Here is a 15,228-nt window from a genome sequence, read left to right as displayed (position 1 = left end):
TAATTCGAAAAGTCCGTATGAAGCCCAGTATCCCGCAGTATCTGTCTACATGCAAATCACAGCCTTCCCGTCCGGTCCTCCCCCGAAAAGAAACAGTCTCTAGCCTCCTCATTCTGCCATCGTCTTTTTCTTTGTAGATGCCGACTTGTTCTTGAGGTACACGCGGAGAAAGTCCGCTACAACCCAATTATTCTCATACTTCGTCAAGAATGGATAGTCATTGGCTGCCTATCCCTCAAGTAAGCATAAAGAAATACATGATAGGCGTAGGGACTGACCAGAGTGTAGACCGTTTGAAGATCCTGGGACGACTGCTTCGAAAATGATGTATGTATTTGCAAATGCGCATCTGCTAAACGATGCACAGTATTCTGCTAATGGTGAGACAATGCGTGAGGCCATGAAAATGGGTCCTACCTGTACTTGAGTGTATAGCGCCTCTTTCCAGCGCAAAGCATCTCGGAGATTATAGCCACCGCGACCGATGCGAGTAACTTCTCCATTCGGCTTTGGAATAGTTTGGCAGGAGTGGAGAAGTACGGCAGCAGTCAGTGAGGGAGCTGTACTCTCCGGACCAAACTCGTGCCGAGCGGGGGAAGGTGGCGGTGTGACCAATCTTTCAGATTGAAAACAAACTCGCATGGTATGAGGATGAAACTGACGCTGCGTTCGGTAGCATCGGCGAGAGGGAGGCATGGCTATCAATCAGACTGCTGTGATGTGGGCACTTGACATACCTATCATCATGGCGACCTTATATAAGGCTAGAACTGTTAGAGAGGGATGCGAGGGCTGCCACCTGCGAAGCTATGTCTTAGGCGTCACGATACCTTGGAACAATAGTGGTGGGTTTACCTGCACGAAAAGCATACACGACAGATCTATACGCCCGCTGTTCACCCCATTACGCATCGTCGGTGTCGCTCATGCAATGGAAATACGGGAGAATGATACAAACAGACTTGGATAATTAGTTGCGACCTCAGGACAATAGAGGCGGACGACATACCTCCACACAGAGCCCGCTGCGCTGAGCAGCCGGAGGCGCAAGTGGGGAGACAATGGAGGAGGAACCACTAGGCATCGTCGGTGTTCGCCATCTGGAGCGATGGAAATCCAGGAGAAGGTCGACCTCGGAACAATGGATGTCGACTTACCTGCACAGAAAAACATACACGACAAACGGGGAGACAATGGACGAGCACGTTATGCATCGTCGGCGTTCGCTAGGGCTGCAGTGCTAAGCAGCGTACGGAAGAATGATGATGAACCGTTTGGACAATAAGTGTCAGCCAGAGAGCGTAGCGATGATGAGCCCGCTGCTCTGAGCAGCCGGAGGCACTCAAGCGGGGAGACAATGGATGCGAGGAGCACTACGCATCGTCGTTGTTCGCCATCTAGAGCGATGCGATAGAAATCCGGGAGAACAATACAGATGGAGTTGGATAATTAGTGTCGACCTGAGCGGCCGGAGATGCAAGTAGGGGGACAATGGATGGGGAGCACTACGGATCGTCGGCAATCGCTATCAAGAGTGATGCGATTGAGATGAGGGAGAACGATACTAGACGGAGTTGGACAATTAATGTCGATCTCGGGACAACAGAGGCTGACTTACCTGAAGAGAGCTCGCTGCTCTGAGCAGCCGGAGGCACGAGCAGGGAAGACAATGGACGAGGAACACTAGCATCGTCGGTGTTCGCCATCGAAGCGATGGAAGCGACTTAGCAGACGGAGCACTAAGAGGGAGAATAGGCATACCTGGCACGGACGCATATGCTGGATCAAACACAAATGTGCGGCGGGGAACGACTTTAGAAAGAGCGGATGATGCGTGCGACGGTGGACGGCATCGGACGGACGACGGTCCACGACGTCTTTTAGCTGCGGCGGTCGATGAACCCGCGGTAGGAGGAGAACGACGAGGACGAGGACGAGGATGACAGGATGGTTCATTTTTTTCACGCTCAGGCAAGCCGAACGTAATTTTATTTAACGCTACGCTAGAAGTCTACGACGCCCACGCCGACGAGGCCGACGACAACGACGACGCCGCCACCACCGACGACGACAACATTGTCCACTCAACGGACATGACGCCGAGGAGGCCGCCCCACCAAGTGGGCAGCCACCACCATGGCAGGTGGCGAAGAGAAAAAAGGCGCCCAAGAGCACGCTGGGGTAATATAAAGTTCTTTGTTCAGGGCAGGTCTGCCACTTCCCAATCAGGATATATGTTCCCACCCCCACGTCTGCGCCACCGTGGGTGGGAACATATATCTTGATCGGGAAGTGGGCAGAGGTGGGAACATATATCCTCATCGGGAAGTGGGCAGGGGTGGGAACATATTTTTCGATCTGGAAGTGGGCAGCGGTAACGGTGGCGCAGACGTGGGGGTGGGAACATATATCCTGATTGGGAAGTGGCAGACCTGCCCTGAACAAAGAACTTTATATTACCCCAGCGTGCTCTTGGGCGCCTTTTTTCTCTTCGCCACCTGCCATGGTGGTGGCTGCCCACTTGGTGGGGCGGCCTCCTTGGCGTCATGTCCGTTGAGCAGACAATGTTGTCGTTGTCGGCGGCGGCGACGTCATCGTCGTCGTCAGCCTCGTCGGCGTGGGCGTCGTAGACTTCTAGCGTAGCGTTAAATAAAATTACGTTCGGCTTGCCTGAGCGTGAAAAAAATGAACCGTCCTGTCGTCCTCGTCCTCGTCCTCGTCGTTCTCCTCCTACCGCGGGTTCATCGACCGCCGCAGCTAAAAGACATCGTGGACCATCGTCCGTCCGATGCCGTCCACCGTCGCACGCATCATCCGCTCTTTCCTAAGTCGTTCCCCGCCGCGCATTTGTGTTTGATCCGGCATATGCGTCCGCGCCAGGTATGCCTATTCTCCCTCTTAGTGCTCCGTCTGCTAAGTCACTTCCATCGCTTCGATGGCGAACACCGACGATGCTAGTGTTCCTCGTCCATTGTCTTCCCTGCTCGTACCTCCGGCTGCTCAAAGCAGCGAGCTCTCTTCAGGTAAGTCAGCCTCTGTTGTCCCGAGATCGACATTAATTGTCCAACTCCATCTAGTATCGTTCTCCCTCATCTCAATCGCATCACTCTTGATAGCGATTGCCGACGATCCGTAGTGCTCCCCGTCCATTGTCCCCCTACTTGCGTCTCCGGCCGCTGAGGTCGACGCTAATTATCCAACTCCGTCTGTATTGTTCTCCCGGATTTCTATCGCATCGCTCTAGATGGCGAACAACGACGATGCGTAGTGCCTCTCGCGTCCATTGTCTCCCCGCTTGAGTGCCTCCGGCTGCTCAGAGCAGCGGGCTCATCATCGCTACGCTCTCTGGCTGACACTTATTGTCCAAATGGTTCATCATCATTCTTCCGTACGCTGCTTAGCACTGCAGCCCTAGCGAACGCCGATGATGCATAACGTGCTCGTCCATTGTCTCCCCATTTGTCGTGTATGTTTTTCTGTGCAGGTAAGTCGACATCCATTGTTCCGAGGTCGACAACTAATTTTTTAGTCTACTATCCTTGCGCCTCCAGCTGCTCAGAGTAGCGGGCTTTCCGTTGTGTAAGCTTTTCGTGCAAGTAAGTACTAGTCGTCCACTATTGTCCCAGGCTCGATGCTAATTGTTCGTATGTCCTGTGCACATTTGGCTGTCTTTCTCTATTCCGGCTACCAATTTGCCGCCTCTTTGCTTGCCTGGACTAGTCTCACAATCTGTCGTACGCACCATGGTGGTGGAAGGTCCCGAGCGTAGCTTAGCGCTTTCTCACCCTCTCTCAAATGCCCTCTCTCATTCGCATTCGAGATATAAAGTCTTGGCCCGCGCCAGTCCAGGGCCTCTCAACCATCTGTCCCCGTCAATCAATCACTTGCAGTCATGGGTCTTGTGCTTAGCGTGCTTAGCATTCTCTTCTACTACGTGGCAAGGATACGTAGAGCCATTCATTGCCGTGATACTGTCCCTGCGAAGGAAATTGTACGTTCATGGCTATGTTTTCAAAAGTGTGGCGTTCAGAAGTGTGTTCATTTGATCTTAGCAGCTTGCTTCCGCAATAGCATCGACCCAGCTTCATGACGGGTCGACAGGCAAGGAGTTTCTTCCAGCTGTAGGTACCCATTGACTTTTGTTATTTGATCCTTTCTCATCGTCCTTTCTCATCACTACTCAAAGTCATCTTCGGTTGCAATAAGCGAAGCAGATCAAGACGCACTGTGCCTTATCCACGAGGAGCTTACAGTCGTAAGTGCTGTTCTGTTTGTCCGGGCTTTTTCGCTTATTTTGGTTACTGTCCTAGATACCTGCTACACCCAGTAGAGATGCTTTCTTCCATGTCCCCAACGAACTGGTCCTCGCAATTGCTGAGTTACTGCCAGACAGTGACCTTGTGTGTCTGACCACCCTGTCCTGTCATATGCACTATATCACCGTTCCCATTTATCTTCGTCGACACGGCTTACGCATTTCCGGAGCTGACAAAGTCGTTGTCCTACTCAGAGATGATGCCATTGCGACTCTTTCTTTCTGGCGGCGTTCGCTGCTATTCCAGTGCCCCCGGATACTGCGTGTCGGTATCAACACCCCTTCCGAATACATGCGATTGGGTCGTTTCTTCGCGTCCCTGGGGTCTGATTCACCATTGCGGAACGTGAAACTTTTCCTCGACTCACCTCCAGGACAGCAGCTGGTGGAGGTACTGGATACGTTGCGTCACAGTTGTGTTTCGAGTATCACGCTCTGGCACAGAAGTAGCATCATTTGCCGCCCTGTCTTACCATGCAAACATGTGTCCTGCTCGCCTGACTTTTCCTTCTCCACCTTGGAAACATTTCAGCCTCAGGTGGCTGCACTGTTCGATTCTTCTTTGTCTCAATGGACATTGCAGATGATCAATTCCACTTCACTAGTCGAGCTGACTTTAGTCACACCGGGTCTCGCTTCCCCTCCCTGGTCCCTTATCCTGGAGCGACTCGCGATCCCTACCCTCCGCATCCTACGAATCGAGGGTGAACTTACTCACCTTGCCCTCGATCGTTTCTTGCAGCGCCATCGCGGACTAGAGGAACTTCATATAGGATATCATTCAGATTACGGCCGTGTAGCCCGTCGACGAACCCCTCCTTCAGATCTATCTCATCTGTGGGTTCTCGCAGTGCCGACCATGTACCTTCTCCACATACTAGGCGACGAGCGCACGAGCGCCGCCACTCTGGAGAGATTGACGATTCTCCCTAGTCTCCACTGTGAGAAGATCGCCGAGTTCGTTTGCAGCCTCTCCAAGGTGCTCACGCTCGTCTCCGAGCTTGAGGAGCTGTACTGGCTCAATTGCACGTTTCCTCCTTTTATGGCAGCGGGCGTTGACGAAATACCGAACGGTATCATTGGACTTCCGCTATCGGATGTTCTACTTCCTAACGTGAAGTATGTTGTGTTGGAACAAGCATCGAGCGAGAATAAACGGGATTCCTTCAGTGCGTTGCTCTTGGTAAGTCGGCCATTATGGATTGGCGTAGTCCGATAGCTAAAAGGTTGCAAAATAGAGTCAGTTACCCGGCTGGTTGCGGCAATTTCCCATTCTATCGAACTTGCAGCTGTGGGAGGACGCTGTTGTTGACCGCACAGACGACATGGCACATCTTTGCACTACCTGTGCCGCTTTATCTGATGTCTGGATGTATTCCGGTGGAAGGGAACTGAGCTGGGACTCCACCTCAGCGGTAGTCTCACACGGCAAGTTACTTTGTTCTGTTTCGAATTGAATTGATTACCCTATTCACTTATATCACGAGCTCGGGAAGCTTTTAAAGGGGACCGCGACGCGGTAATTGTTACCCTGCGAGCGGTACTAGTACTGTTGTAGACCGTACATGTGAAATTTATTGTCCAAGATCTGGAATCTACCATCATCAAATATTGTACATAGTTCCACCAATTTAAGGAGCGCGCGTATTTTCAATATGCGGAGGTTGATTTGCAGCTGTCACTTTCCTTGTGCTATTTCTGAACTATGTGAGGGCGTATCACACGATGGCATATGTGGTCCATTATTATAAACTGAGCAAAATGTCGTTTATTCAGAATTTACCGCTGATCGTATTGTGTGACTCCATAGTCACGCCCAGATTCCATATATATCTTCGGAAACGTAACGAGCGTAAATGTAAATGTCAATTTTAAAATACCAGATCGAATTTTAAATGCCTATTATGCGTTAAAAAACGGCTTCATGTCTGGGGTGGATGCCTATGACGCGAAAGACAACCCAGAGATAGCGGCTGGGCTTTATCTTTTATCCTGAGCTATGCTCAATGTCACCTTTTACACCAGGGTTTCATCGATCTTACAAGCTATTCTGCGCTTACTTCGTTACTACCTTTTGATCCGACTATTCTCACACGGCGTGGCAGAGAATACGCTAATGCACGAAGAGTTACGGCAATATTTCCAGTGCAATCTCCGTTTAGTGCCAAAGGCGAGCGTCCTCGACGACTGTACGTTACATGTTAAAGTTCACCAATGAACTTATGTCAATTACTAGGACTTCAACCATGGAGGTGCACTTTCCGGCTCTGCACGCCTGCGCACCGCTCTCTCTAACCTCCTTGATTAATATTTTGGCCCCTTTGGACCCGTCAACCCAGAGCACATCGTCATAGGTGCCGGTCTCACCTCCGTGATCAGCCAAGTCTCTCGTGTTCTCGTTGATTCTGGGGACGACGTCCTGATCGCGGCAACCTACTACCAAGGCTTTGATTATGACTTGTCTCCAGAACGGCATAATTCCCGTGCGTGCCCGTGCCCACAGTGTACAAAGACTCGATTGTGACATGTCCCATCGAATCCTGGGACTCGTGACAGCATGTCGCAGTAAGGACAAGCAGCACCTCGTAGGTGTAGGCTTCGTCGGGTGAGTTCTAGACATGTTCAATAACGAGGCGGATCCTCGTCTGGCATCGCTTCTCGACAAGGCACCCGTTGCCGTTTGGTTCGCCTGCGGTCAGGATCTCGGTAAATATGTCAAGCAAGTCCGTGCGCGTGACGCCACTCGCGACCACAAGACGTTCGTGTTCATCACCGTCAACGCCGTCGAGGAAGCGGAGCGCGCCAGCAACGAGCGGAAGGCCGACGTGCTCGTCGCGGAAGGTAAGTATGCGTCGCAGTCTTTGTTGCACCCCTCCCGCTGATCAATGATCCTCAGGTGCGGAAGCTGGTGGACGGAAAAGCATCTACTCTCCACCTACGGAGAAGTTCCTTTGGCTAGTCCTCGAGGCAGTACCCACAGGCCCTCCCGTCCTCGCAGCAGGCGGCATCAACACGGGAGTGCAGATCTCGGCGCTCCTGGTGAGGGGCGCAGCAGGCGTCGTCCTTGAATCCGATTCCTCTTCACGAACGAGTGCATGTTCCCAGGCGAGATGAAGAAGGTGCTCGTCGAGGCCGGCCCTGACTCGACCTCCAGAAGTCCTGCGTACGATCTTGCATTCCCACCCAACGTCTGGCTGAAGGGAATCGAAGCATGTTGCATCACAGAAAAAACCGTGGCTGACTTTGAGAAGGGCCTACGCCCCGAAAACAGGAAAGCGAACATGGCGAGTGGAAAGGAGGAATATCTTCTGACTTATGCTGGCACAGGTGTACAGGACCTGAACAAGATCGAGAGCACGTCAGTAAGTGACTTTGACTTTTGTCTTTTTTTTTGTCCTCATTAGTGTCCTCGGTCAGGGTGTGATGCAGAGCCTTCAAAATGAAATTATCGCTGCGTTGAAGACTCGTGCTCCTCAGCTGCTTGGGCAACCTTGAAGCTACGAGAGGAGCAGGCGGTGTACGTGACTGAGTTATTAATATCGCAGACGGGAGACGTCAGAGGTCTTGAGCTATGCGCATCTGCCTTGTAACAGATTGTGTACGGTGTGTAGTTTCGCGAAATTGATGCACTTGAACAAATATCGCAAGCGCAGGATGTATTCTCTATCAGGGGCCTTCCGCATCAGGAAAAGCGAACAAGTAAAGTCGGAGAAAAGTCTAAAATAAAGAGGTGCTGAGACTTTCTCAGATTGATCTCCTTGTTTGATCCGAACAAGCGGAAGCAGGTCTACGCAGGCGAATTTCAGTTTTCTGAGCGTTTTGGAAAATTATAACGCATAATGTACACATGTATTGACCAGCTCGGCTCTGCCTAGACATTTCGTGTCGCAATTACCGCAATGTCGCATATAAACGGAATTTTATTTAGCGTTGTTCAGCGTAAGGGGCCACAAATTGGCCATAGGCACATGATTGACTCCCGGGTTGCACATCTCCCAGACGCGCGCTTTGCGCTGTCTACAACGACCGAGATGGGCAGTTTCGCCAACTTGATCTTCGCTTGAAGTATGTGCGTCCGCCGATATCAGGATGAATATTACGGTGCTTATGCTTGCTTGGGTGTCAGCGGATGCTGGCAGATCACACAATCTATCTTCGCATGAAACATACTCGTATTCACAACATTCGGGCTAGGAACGGCGCATACATAGAAGAACACATCCCACTATCAACTGCCATTGTCTCGTTCTACATGTCGGCTCGCGGGTCGCTACGCCTCGCCCCTATGCCATCGGATTCTGAGCGACCATCCTAGATGGCACCTCTCGCTTTTTCGCACTTCGAACCTCCTGGTGTGTTTCAACGCTTTCTGTAGCTTCTGCTCATTGATCATCGCTATCTCCTCTTTTGTCCTGAAGCCCGCGTCCCCACCTGCAAGGTGCTGGCGTAGGATGACGAAGCTGGCAGAGTAGGTGTAGGGTCATGCTTATGGACAGCAGCGGTGAGCCTTGAACCCATGATCGGGATATTTACGTTGCTGATCGTTACGTTGCGATGCACGACCGTATCCTTGATGTCCTCCCCGCCCGGCGTTTCCAGCTGGTTGGAAGGATAGTCCATATCCTCCTTCGCATCAGTCATTCTGACGTCCGCTCTCTGTGCAACCAGTAAGCATGCCAGCACAACTCAGTGGTCCCTCATTCGCACTTTGCTCACTGTACTTATGGACGAAGCCGATTTCTGGAACGTTTTCCGTGAGCCGTCGGGTTCGCCCTCAGATGCGCTATCGGTTGCAGTGCGGAGGTCTGCAGGAAGCGTGTGGCGTTTATTTTCTCCAAGAGGACGCACGGGTACGCCATAGAACCAGGCCCACATCTGGAGGAAACAGCTGAACCAACGTCATTCTCTCAAAATGATCCTTCACAAGCTCACCAGTCGTCTATGCACACAATCTCCCCCTTGCTCCTCCCCATTGCTACAGTCTGCTGGGCAGCGCCAGCTGTTGTCGGTCGTTGTAGCCTCCTTAATGACCGATGGAACCGGTGCAGCAGGCGTTGTGTCCGCCCCTGCAAGGTGGAATCCGTCCCAGTGGTGGAGGATCTTTGGACACGGTAAGCACACAGGATGTTACGGATTGGCGTATGTCTCGCTAACATACCGCTTGCTCGCTCTCCTCCGTAAATTCTTGTGTGCTTATGCAGGCAGTGTTGCTATAATCGTGCGTTATTGACACACTAGCGTGGCACAGAGCGTCCGGTTGCTCGACGCGCAGTGGGCGCCCCGCCTCTTTGTGTCTTCTCGAATCTAGGTAGTTTGTCTCTTTTCTGGGAGTGGCCATCATAAGCAAGGCTTAGATGATGAGTGTGGCGCGTGTCCGCAGCTGGATGATGAGACGAGGGTCGATTAAAGCAGGGCGTCAGTAAGTGCATCATACATCGGTGGCAGGCTCATGCACTAACTGATCTCCTGTGTACTCTGCAGGCAGCTGGTGAAAGTCGCGATAAAGGGAAGACGTGCCTCGAGAGGGCGAGAGCACGACCACGTTGGCCTCGGGCGCCAAAGTAACCGTGTCCGGTTTAGGATATTGAGTGGCATCCACTCACGGAGCTTCAATGTTCGTGCGGTGTGCTCTTATTGTTAGACAACATGGGATTGCATCGGCGGTATGTTCTATATATCATAGCAGGGCAATATCATTAACTACGTCCTTGAAACATTTTTAGAACCTTTCTGACATATCTACGCCATCCTCCTTGCACCCCCTCTATGTTCCGATGCGCAATCCCTCTTATTCAATGCCTCCGGTGTCTCGCGACCGCTGGGGTGCCCTAGACCGTTATTTGGCTGTCTCCCATCAGAGGATGCCCCCACACGCATCCTTCACATTTCCTTCTACAATCCTATTCTGAATCACTGCGTTCAGGGTCTCGGTACACCGATTTAGCGTGGATCCGTGTAGGTAGGTATAGACAAGCTGTACGCGGTGTAGATTCAGGCTTCGCGTAGTGGAGTATAACGTAGCGTGTGTGTAGCCTCGCTTAGTGTTAGTATCTGATGGTAGACGAATGCGCGGAATAGACGAGCTATTCAACACCTCGCTAGCTTTGCGTAGGTGGGTCTAGATTCGCATAGGCGGGTAGGCCAATCCCAGTGTACAGGCCATCACCGCAACCTTGGTCTAGGTCGTTACCGATCACCTATCCATACATGGTGTATGCTTCCTACCAGGATCTGCGCCAAGGTTGAGCGCAGACTCTGCCAGAGCACGCATTGATATATTTTTCCCCATCTCTCTTCTGTGTCTCCACGACCGTTTGCCTCGTCATGCCACTGAAGTCGAAGAACGCGAGTAGCTCAAAGCTTAAGGTGTGCCACCTATAGCATTTTAGAGATTTCCCAACCTGCTCATGTAATGCGCTGCAGTACGACTACCAGAAAAAACAAGTGCGATGCTATTGTAAAATGTACAGCTGCAACGGCAAATTTGTGTCGCGCTCTGTAGCACTGAACCATGCCAAGGACGACAATACTGGGACAGCAAACCTTGCTACTTGGGAGGCTTCAGACGACGATGACGATGACGGAGAGCTAACGAAACTGACAAAATCTGGCATTTTTAGAAAAGTCTTGAAGAAATTGAAGCCGAGTCCTAAGTCGAAGGACTCGACGAGATCAAAGGAGACAATCCGGTCAAAGCTTATCTCGCCGCCGTCTGACCCACGCCCAATCGCGTCTCCAGTATCTCCTCCATCTAATGCTCCCCTCGCCATCCCAATACCGTCTCTTGCAGTGCCAGAATCCAATGTACCTAGATCTTCACGTCTTGAGTCCATAGCATCGACGGTGACTGCTCCCACTCATTCCACCTCTAAGTCACTGTATTCTCTTTCCAGTTCCCCTGAGCCTGTCCCAGTGTCTCTCCAGCACGATGCTTCTCTCGACAGCCTGAGACCTTCGGAAGACTATGAGATGCCGAATAGTGCAAGTTCATTTTGTCAGGACCTCTCCGCCTTGGACTTGCAGGACGAGCCCTTTATAGCCTCGCACTCAGGATCTCTAGATATCTCCGCAGAGGCTGAGAGACGAGTTCCTCTACAAGGTACGTGTAATCAAAACTGATAATCCTTCCCTTTATTCTTATCTATCTACAACACAGAACGTAGCGGCAGTCTAGAAGCAGCCATTGAACGCGCTAGCAATCTATCAGAGGTCCTACGTGGTCATCGTGTCGATCTCCCTAGTGCACACTGGCAGGAGCAGCATGCTCCGTCGATCCACTCATCGAACGACGTAGCTGATGTTGGGCTTCCAATGGATGCCCCAGATTCTGTGGTGTCCGAGACACCCTCACGCAATGCTGATGAAGAGCATAACCACCCAGGACTTGCTGCGTCACTGCCGAATGAATTGCAAGGGCCGGTCCCTTTGCCGCTGCATCGATCCACACCAGATCGAGTGCCTACTCATGCAGATCATCGTCGACGTCAAGAGCACTCAGTGGACCATCACGCAACATCAACCGAACTTCTGCTCAGCTCTAGCGAAGTTTGGTTTTGGCGCATACTAATGCTGCTATGTTCTTGGCTCTACCTACAGTACCATCTGCCCTTCCGGGCGTGCGCTCTGATACTCCAGGTCCTACGCATCATCTTCGTGGCTCTTGGGCTTATTGATAAGGCATCTGACACTCCCATTACTCTGACGACGTCAATGAACCGGCTTGCGCTTACAGATCAATTCGAGGTCAAGGCCATGTGCCCCGCTTGCCATAGGCTCTATCCTGCGAATTCTCCTCCTGATCTTCAGTGTTCTAAGTGCAGCATTTCGATCTTCAAACCATCCAATTCGATGTTCTCTGATGCTGTAGATGAAACACAGACTACTCGCATGATGTCCACACCGAAGCTACAGGTCCCATACTCGCTACTGTCAGAGCAACTTCCTGGATATGTCACTCATTTAGAAGAGTCTATCGACTCATGGCGTTTGAAAGGCGAACCACGGCCTGGCGCAATGCGAGGCGTCTATGACGGCAAGCTGTGGTCATCGCTTCCTGGGCCACCAGGTCAATCGCAGCCATTTTTTTACAATGGTCCTGATCGCCTTGATCCAACAGAGTTACGCATTGCGGTAACCATTAGCTTCGACGGGTACGATGACATTATCTATAACGCTTCGATGCTGATTTTGACCTTATATAGATTTGTTTATCAGCGAAGCCAGTTTGCAGGTAAACATAGCACCGGCGTCCTCTCAAACTGTATTGCAAACCTCGATACAGAGCAAAAGTACGTGTTTTAGTTCATTTTCATGCACTGTGGCTGATACGACTTCAGGTATCAATCACGCAATCTCATCCTATGTGGCCTATCACCGGGCCCACGGGAACTAACGGGGGATGAGTTACAACTCTTTCTTGAAGAGTATGTAACTGATCTTCTGCTTCTCTTCGAGCATGGAATCGTAGTGAAGACGCCGCTGTTCCCAGAAGGTAAAGCACGATATAACAGATTGAATGACTCAGTCTGATTACTCCACTGGATATAGGCCGTCGAGTGCGCGTTATTCTCATAGGCGTAATATGTGATCATCCAGCACTGTGCCGCATGTGTGGCTTTGGTGACCACAACACCAAGACAGCTTTCTGTACAAAGTGCAAAATCCCTCGTGATCAACTCTCGACGCAAGCAGGCATGAGCATAAACGGTGAGTTTTTGACCTTCTGAACCTATTTTTGAGGTACCTAACCTCTCCATTTCTAAGCATTCCCACCACGCAACGAAGAGGAACATCGCCGGCATGCTCTTGAATATCAATGTGAAACGGATAGTCAAAAATGCGATGAACTCTTCGCTCTACATGCAGTGCGATTTTATGAGCTCTCGCGCTTACCTTACTTCGATGCGGTGCGTATGTCAATCATAGATCCAATGCATAACATTCTGCTTGGTACGTGTTTCGCTCACTCCGAATTGTAATTGTACTACTAATCTTTCAATATATCAAGGCATAGTCAAGACGCAATGGCTGAATGTTTGGATTGATGAGAATGCATTGCGAGAGCGAACCAAAGGCAAGAAAGTCAAGCGAGAACTGGACCAAGTCCACGAATACCTTGCGAATGTAAGTTTCCATTGCTCTGTGTCGTCTCGTGATTCATTGCACTATCTCGCCAGTTTGAAATGCCTCGTTGGGTTGCACGACTGCCGAGTGAGATAGGGTACCCTGCAGGAGGATCACTTACTGCAGATGAGTGGAAGGGCCTCGTGCTTAACTATGGGCCAGTCGTGGTACGTCTTTCATTTTCAGATCTTGAATTGTCTCGTAGATTGCTCTTGATAGGTCCCATTAATCTGGCAAGAATGGCAGCCGTCTGCAGAGAAGGCATATCAAAAGGCAGTCGAGACGTGGAAGAAAAAGGAGGAAGCACGTAAACGTCGGATAGATAAAGGTAAACGAAGAGTGGATGGCACCGAGGAAGCACCTGCATCAAAACCAAAGCGTCGTATGCACGCTGATGACGCTGACAACTTTCTGAGCTTTGCGACTGCTCTCAAGCTCATTCTCGCACGTACTGTATATCAGCCAGAATTAGATCGTGCACGGGTACTTCTGGAGGAGTATCTGCAAGGTTATCAGCGCGTACGTCAATATTTACATATCATGAACATACAATGATCGTCAGATACTTTGCAGGTACACCCCGACAAAGTCAAGCCCAACTTTCACTATGTCACCCACATATTTGACCAGATCGATGATTACGGACCTGTATACGGATTCTGGTCCTTTCTTTCAGAGCGGTTAAACAAGGTGTTAAAGAGCTATTCCACGAATAATCATGATGGAGGTGAGCTTGAGGTGACGTTCTTTCGTGGCTTTTCACGAGATGTGCGATTGCGTCGTTTAGTGAGTTTATATCAACATTGTTCATTGAATTAGTATGTGCGTACTGATTTTCTTAGCTCAATGACATCGCTATACCAACGGAGGTCAACGGCGAGCAAAGCGCTGAGGCAGCTGCAACTGCAGAAGCTGCGACGTTGATTTTGAAGTCAGCGAAAGATCAACGAGGAACCCTGGCAGCACTCGAACACCCAGAGCCGCAAGCTATGGCTGACTGTGAGTAATGTTTTGTCGCTTTCGCATCCTGCACTTAGTTTGAGTCTTTCGGCCAGGGTGCAGTCATAATGGTCGTTTGACACTTGGCGCTGGTAAACGGCAGCAGCTCTCTAGAGCACAGCAGAAAATGCTGCTTCAGTATTATTCTGATCATTATCCGCTTGTCGAAATCGTTGACATTTCGACGATGTCACCACAACAAGGTGCAGTCTTCCTCACCACAACCGTTTATGTTCATGATTATCTCGTGCTCGATGGACGTCGCATCACACCGTCACGAGGAGTGGGATGGAAAGCTCCTAATTCTATCATCCAAATCAATCTCGGAAACACGCGCTATGTTGGCGAGCTTCGCGCCATCATCACACATCGACAGGTTAATATTCAAGAATCTCAGCACTTGGTACATGTTGAGTGGTTCATTGACTTAGCCAATATGGATACAAGTGCATGGGAACCTTAGTAAGTGGCTTTTCATCTATTGAGTTCGAATTAATGACACATTTCACAGTCCTGAGCTGGAGGTCAAGTTCTGGGAGTATAATACCTATCAAGATCCTCTAGTATCTGGCCCGCCGGCACTCATTCCAGCATCATACATCCAGTCTCAAGCATGCCGTGTGACGATTAAGAAGTTTCCGGTGCGGCCGCAAGGATATGAGACCGGCGACTCAGATAATGCCAGACACGAAAATTCTGCATCGGTGCCTCGCAAGATTTGGGCTACAACGGGCTTAACAAGAGTACGTAGCATCTATTCAGATCACATACGTGGAATCAGATCAATATTC

General features: G+C 50.6%; 5 protein-coding genes across 5 annotated transcripts; 3 read left to right on the top strand and 2 right to left on the bottom strand.

The window, feature by feature from the left end:
* Positions 1-108: 108 nt before the first annotated feature.
* Positions 109-696, bottom strand: LAESUDRAFT_658145 (uncharacterized protein; the record flags this gene model as incomplete). The annotated part of the gene is made up of 3 exons (XM_040904733.1): positions 109-228; positions 279-371; positions 418-696. The coding sequence occupies 3 exons, from the start codon at positions 694-696 to the stop codon at positions 109-111; spliced, it is 492 nt and encodes a 163-aa protein (XP_040761980.1).
* A 3,196-nt stretch (positions 697-3,892) lies between these two features.
* On the top strand, positions 3,893-6,623 carry LAESUDRAFT_761359 (uncharacterized protein; the record flags this gene model as incomplete). The annotated part of the gene is made up of 5 exons (XM_040912900.1): positions 3,893-3,991; positions 4,056-4,121; positions 4,187-4,255; positions 4,311-5,498; positions 6,552-6,623. 5 exons carry the CDS (start codon positions 3,893-3,895, stop codon positions 6,621-6,623), a joined length of 1,494 nt encoding a protein of 497 aa, XP_040761979.1.
* A 310-nt stretch (positions 6,624-6,933) lies between these two features.
* Positions 6,934-7,810, top strand: LAESUDRAFT_715766 (uncharacterized protein; the record flags this gene model as incomplete). The annotated part of the gene is made up of 4 exons (XM_040907185.1): positions 6,934-7,156; positions 7,212-7,354; positions 7,408-7,677; positions 7,733-7,810. The coding sequence occupies 4 exons, from the start codon at positions 6,934-6,936 to the stop codon at positions 7,808-7,810; spliced, it is 714 nt and encodes a 237-aa protein (XP_040761978.1).
* Positions 7,811-8,480: 670 nt separating this feature from the next.
* Positions 8,481-9,288, bottom strand: LAESUDRAFT_751291 (uncharacterized protein; the record flags this gene model as incomplete). Its single annotated transcript, XM_040911658.1, has 3 exons — positions 8,481-8,971; positions 9,032-9,203; positions 9,248-9,288. The coding sequence occupies 3 exons, from the start codon at positions 9,286-9,288 to the stop codon at positions 8,711-8,713; spliced, it is 474 nt and encodes a 157-aa protein (XP_040761977.1). The 3' UTR covers positions 8,481-8,710.
* Positions 9,289-11,863: 2,575 nt separating this feature from the next.
* LAESUDRAFT_629493 (uncharacterized protein) lies at positions 11,864-14,167 on the top strand (the record flags this gene model as incomplete). Its single annotated transcript, XM_040903377.1, has 9 exons — positions 11,864-12,465; positions 12,517-12,603; positions 12,652-12,806; positions 12,863-13,021; positions 13,079-13,264; positions 13,323-13,438; positions 13,492-13,605; positions 13,658-13,957; positions 14,012-14,167. Coding segments are annotated over 9 exons (1,875 nt in total), but the record flags the coding sequence as incomplete, so codon positions are not given.
* Positions 14,168-15,228: the final 1,061 nt, after the last annotated feature.

This window comes from Laetiporus sulphureus, assembly GCF_001632365.1.
Source record: "Laetiporus sulphureus 93-53 unplaced genomic scaffold LAESUscaffold_34, whole genome shotgun sequence".
NCBI lineage: Eukaryota > Fungi > Basidiomycota > Agaricomycetes > Polyporales > Laetiporaceae > Laetiporus > Laetiporus sulphureus.
Note: the sequence above shows the minus strand (reverse complement) of the source record. Positions and strands in the feature narration are given on the sequence as shown.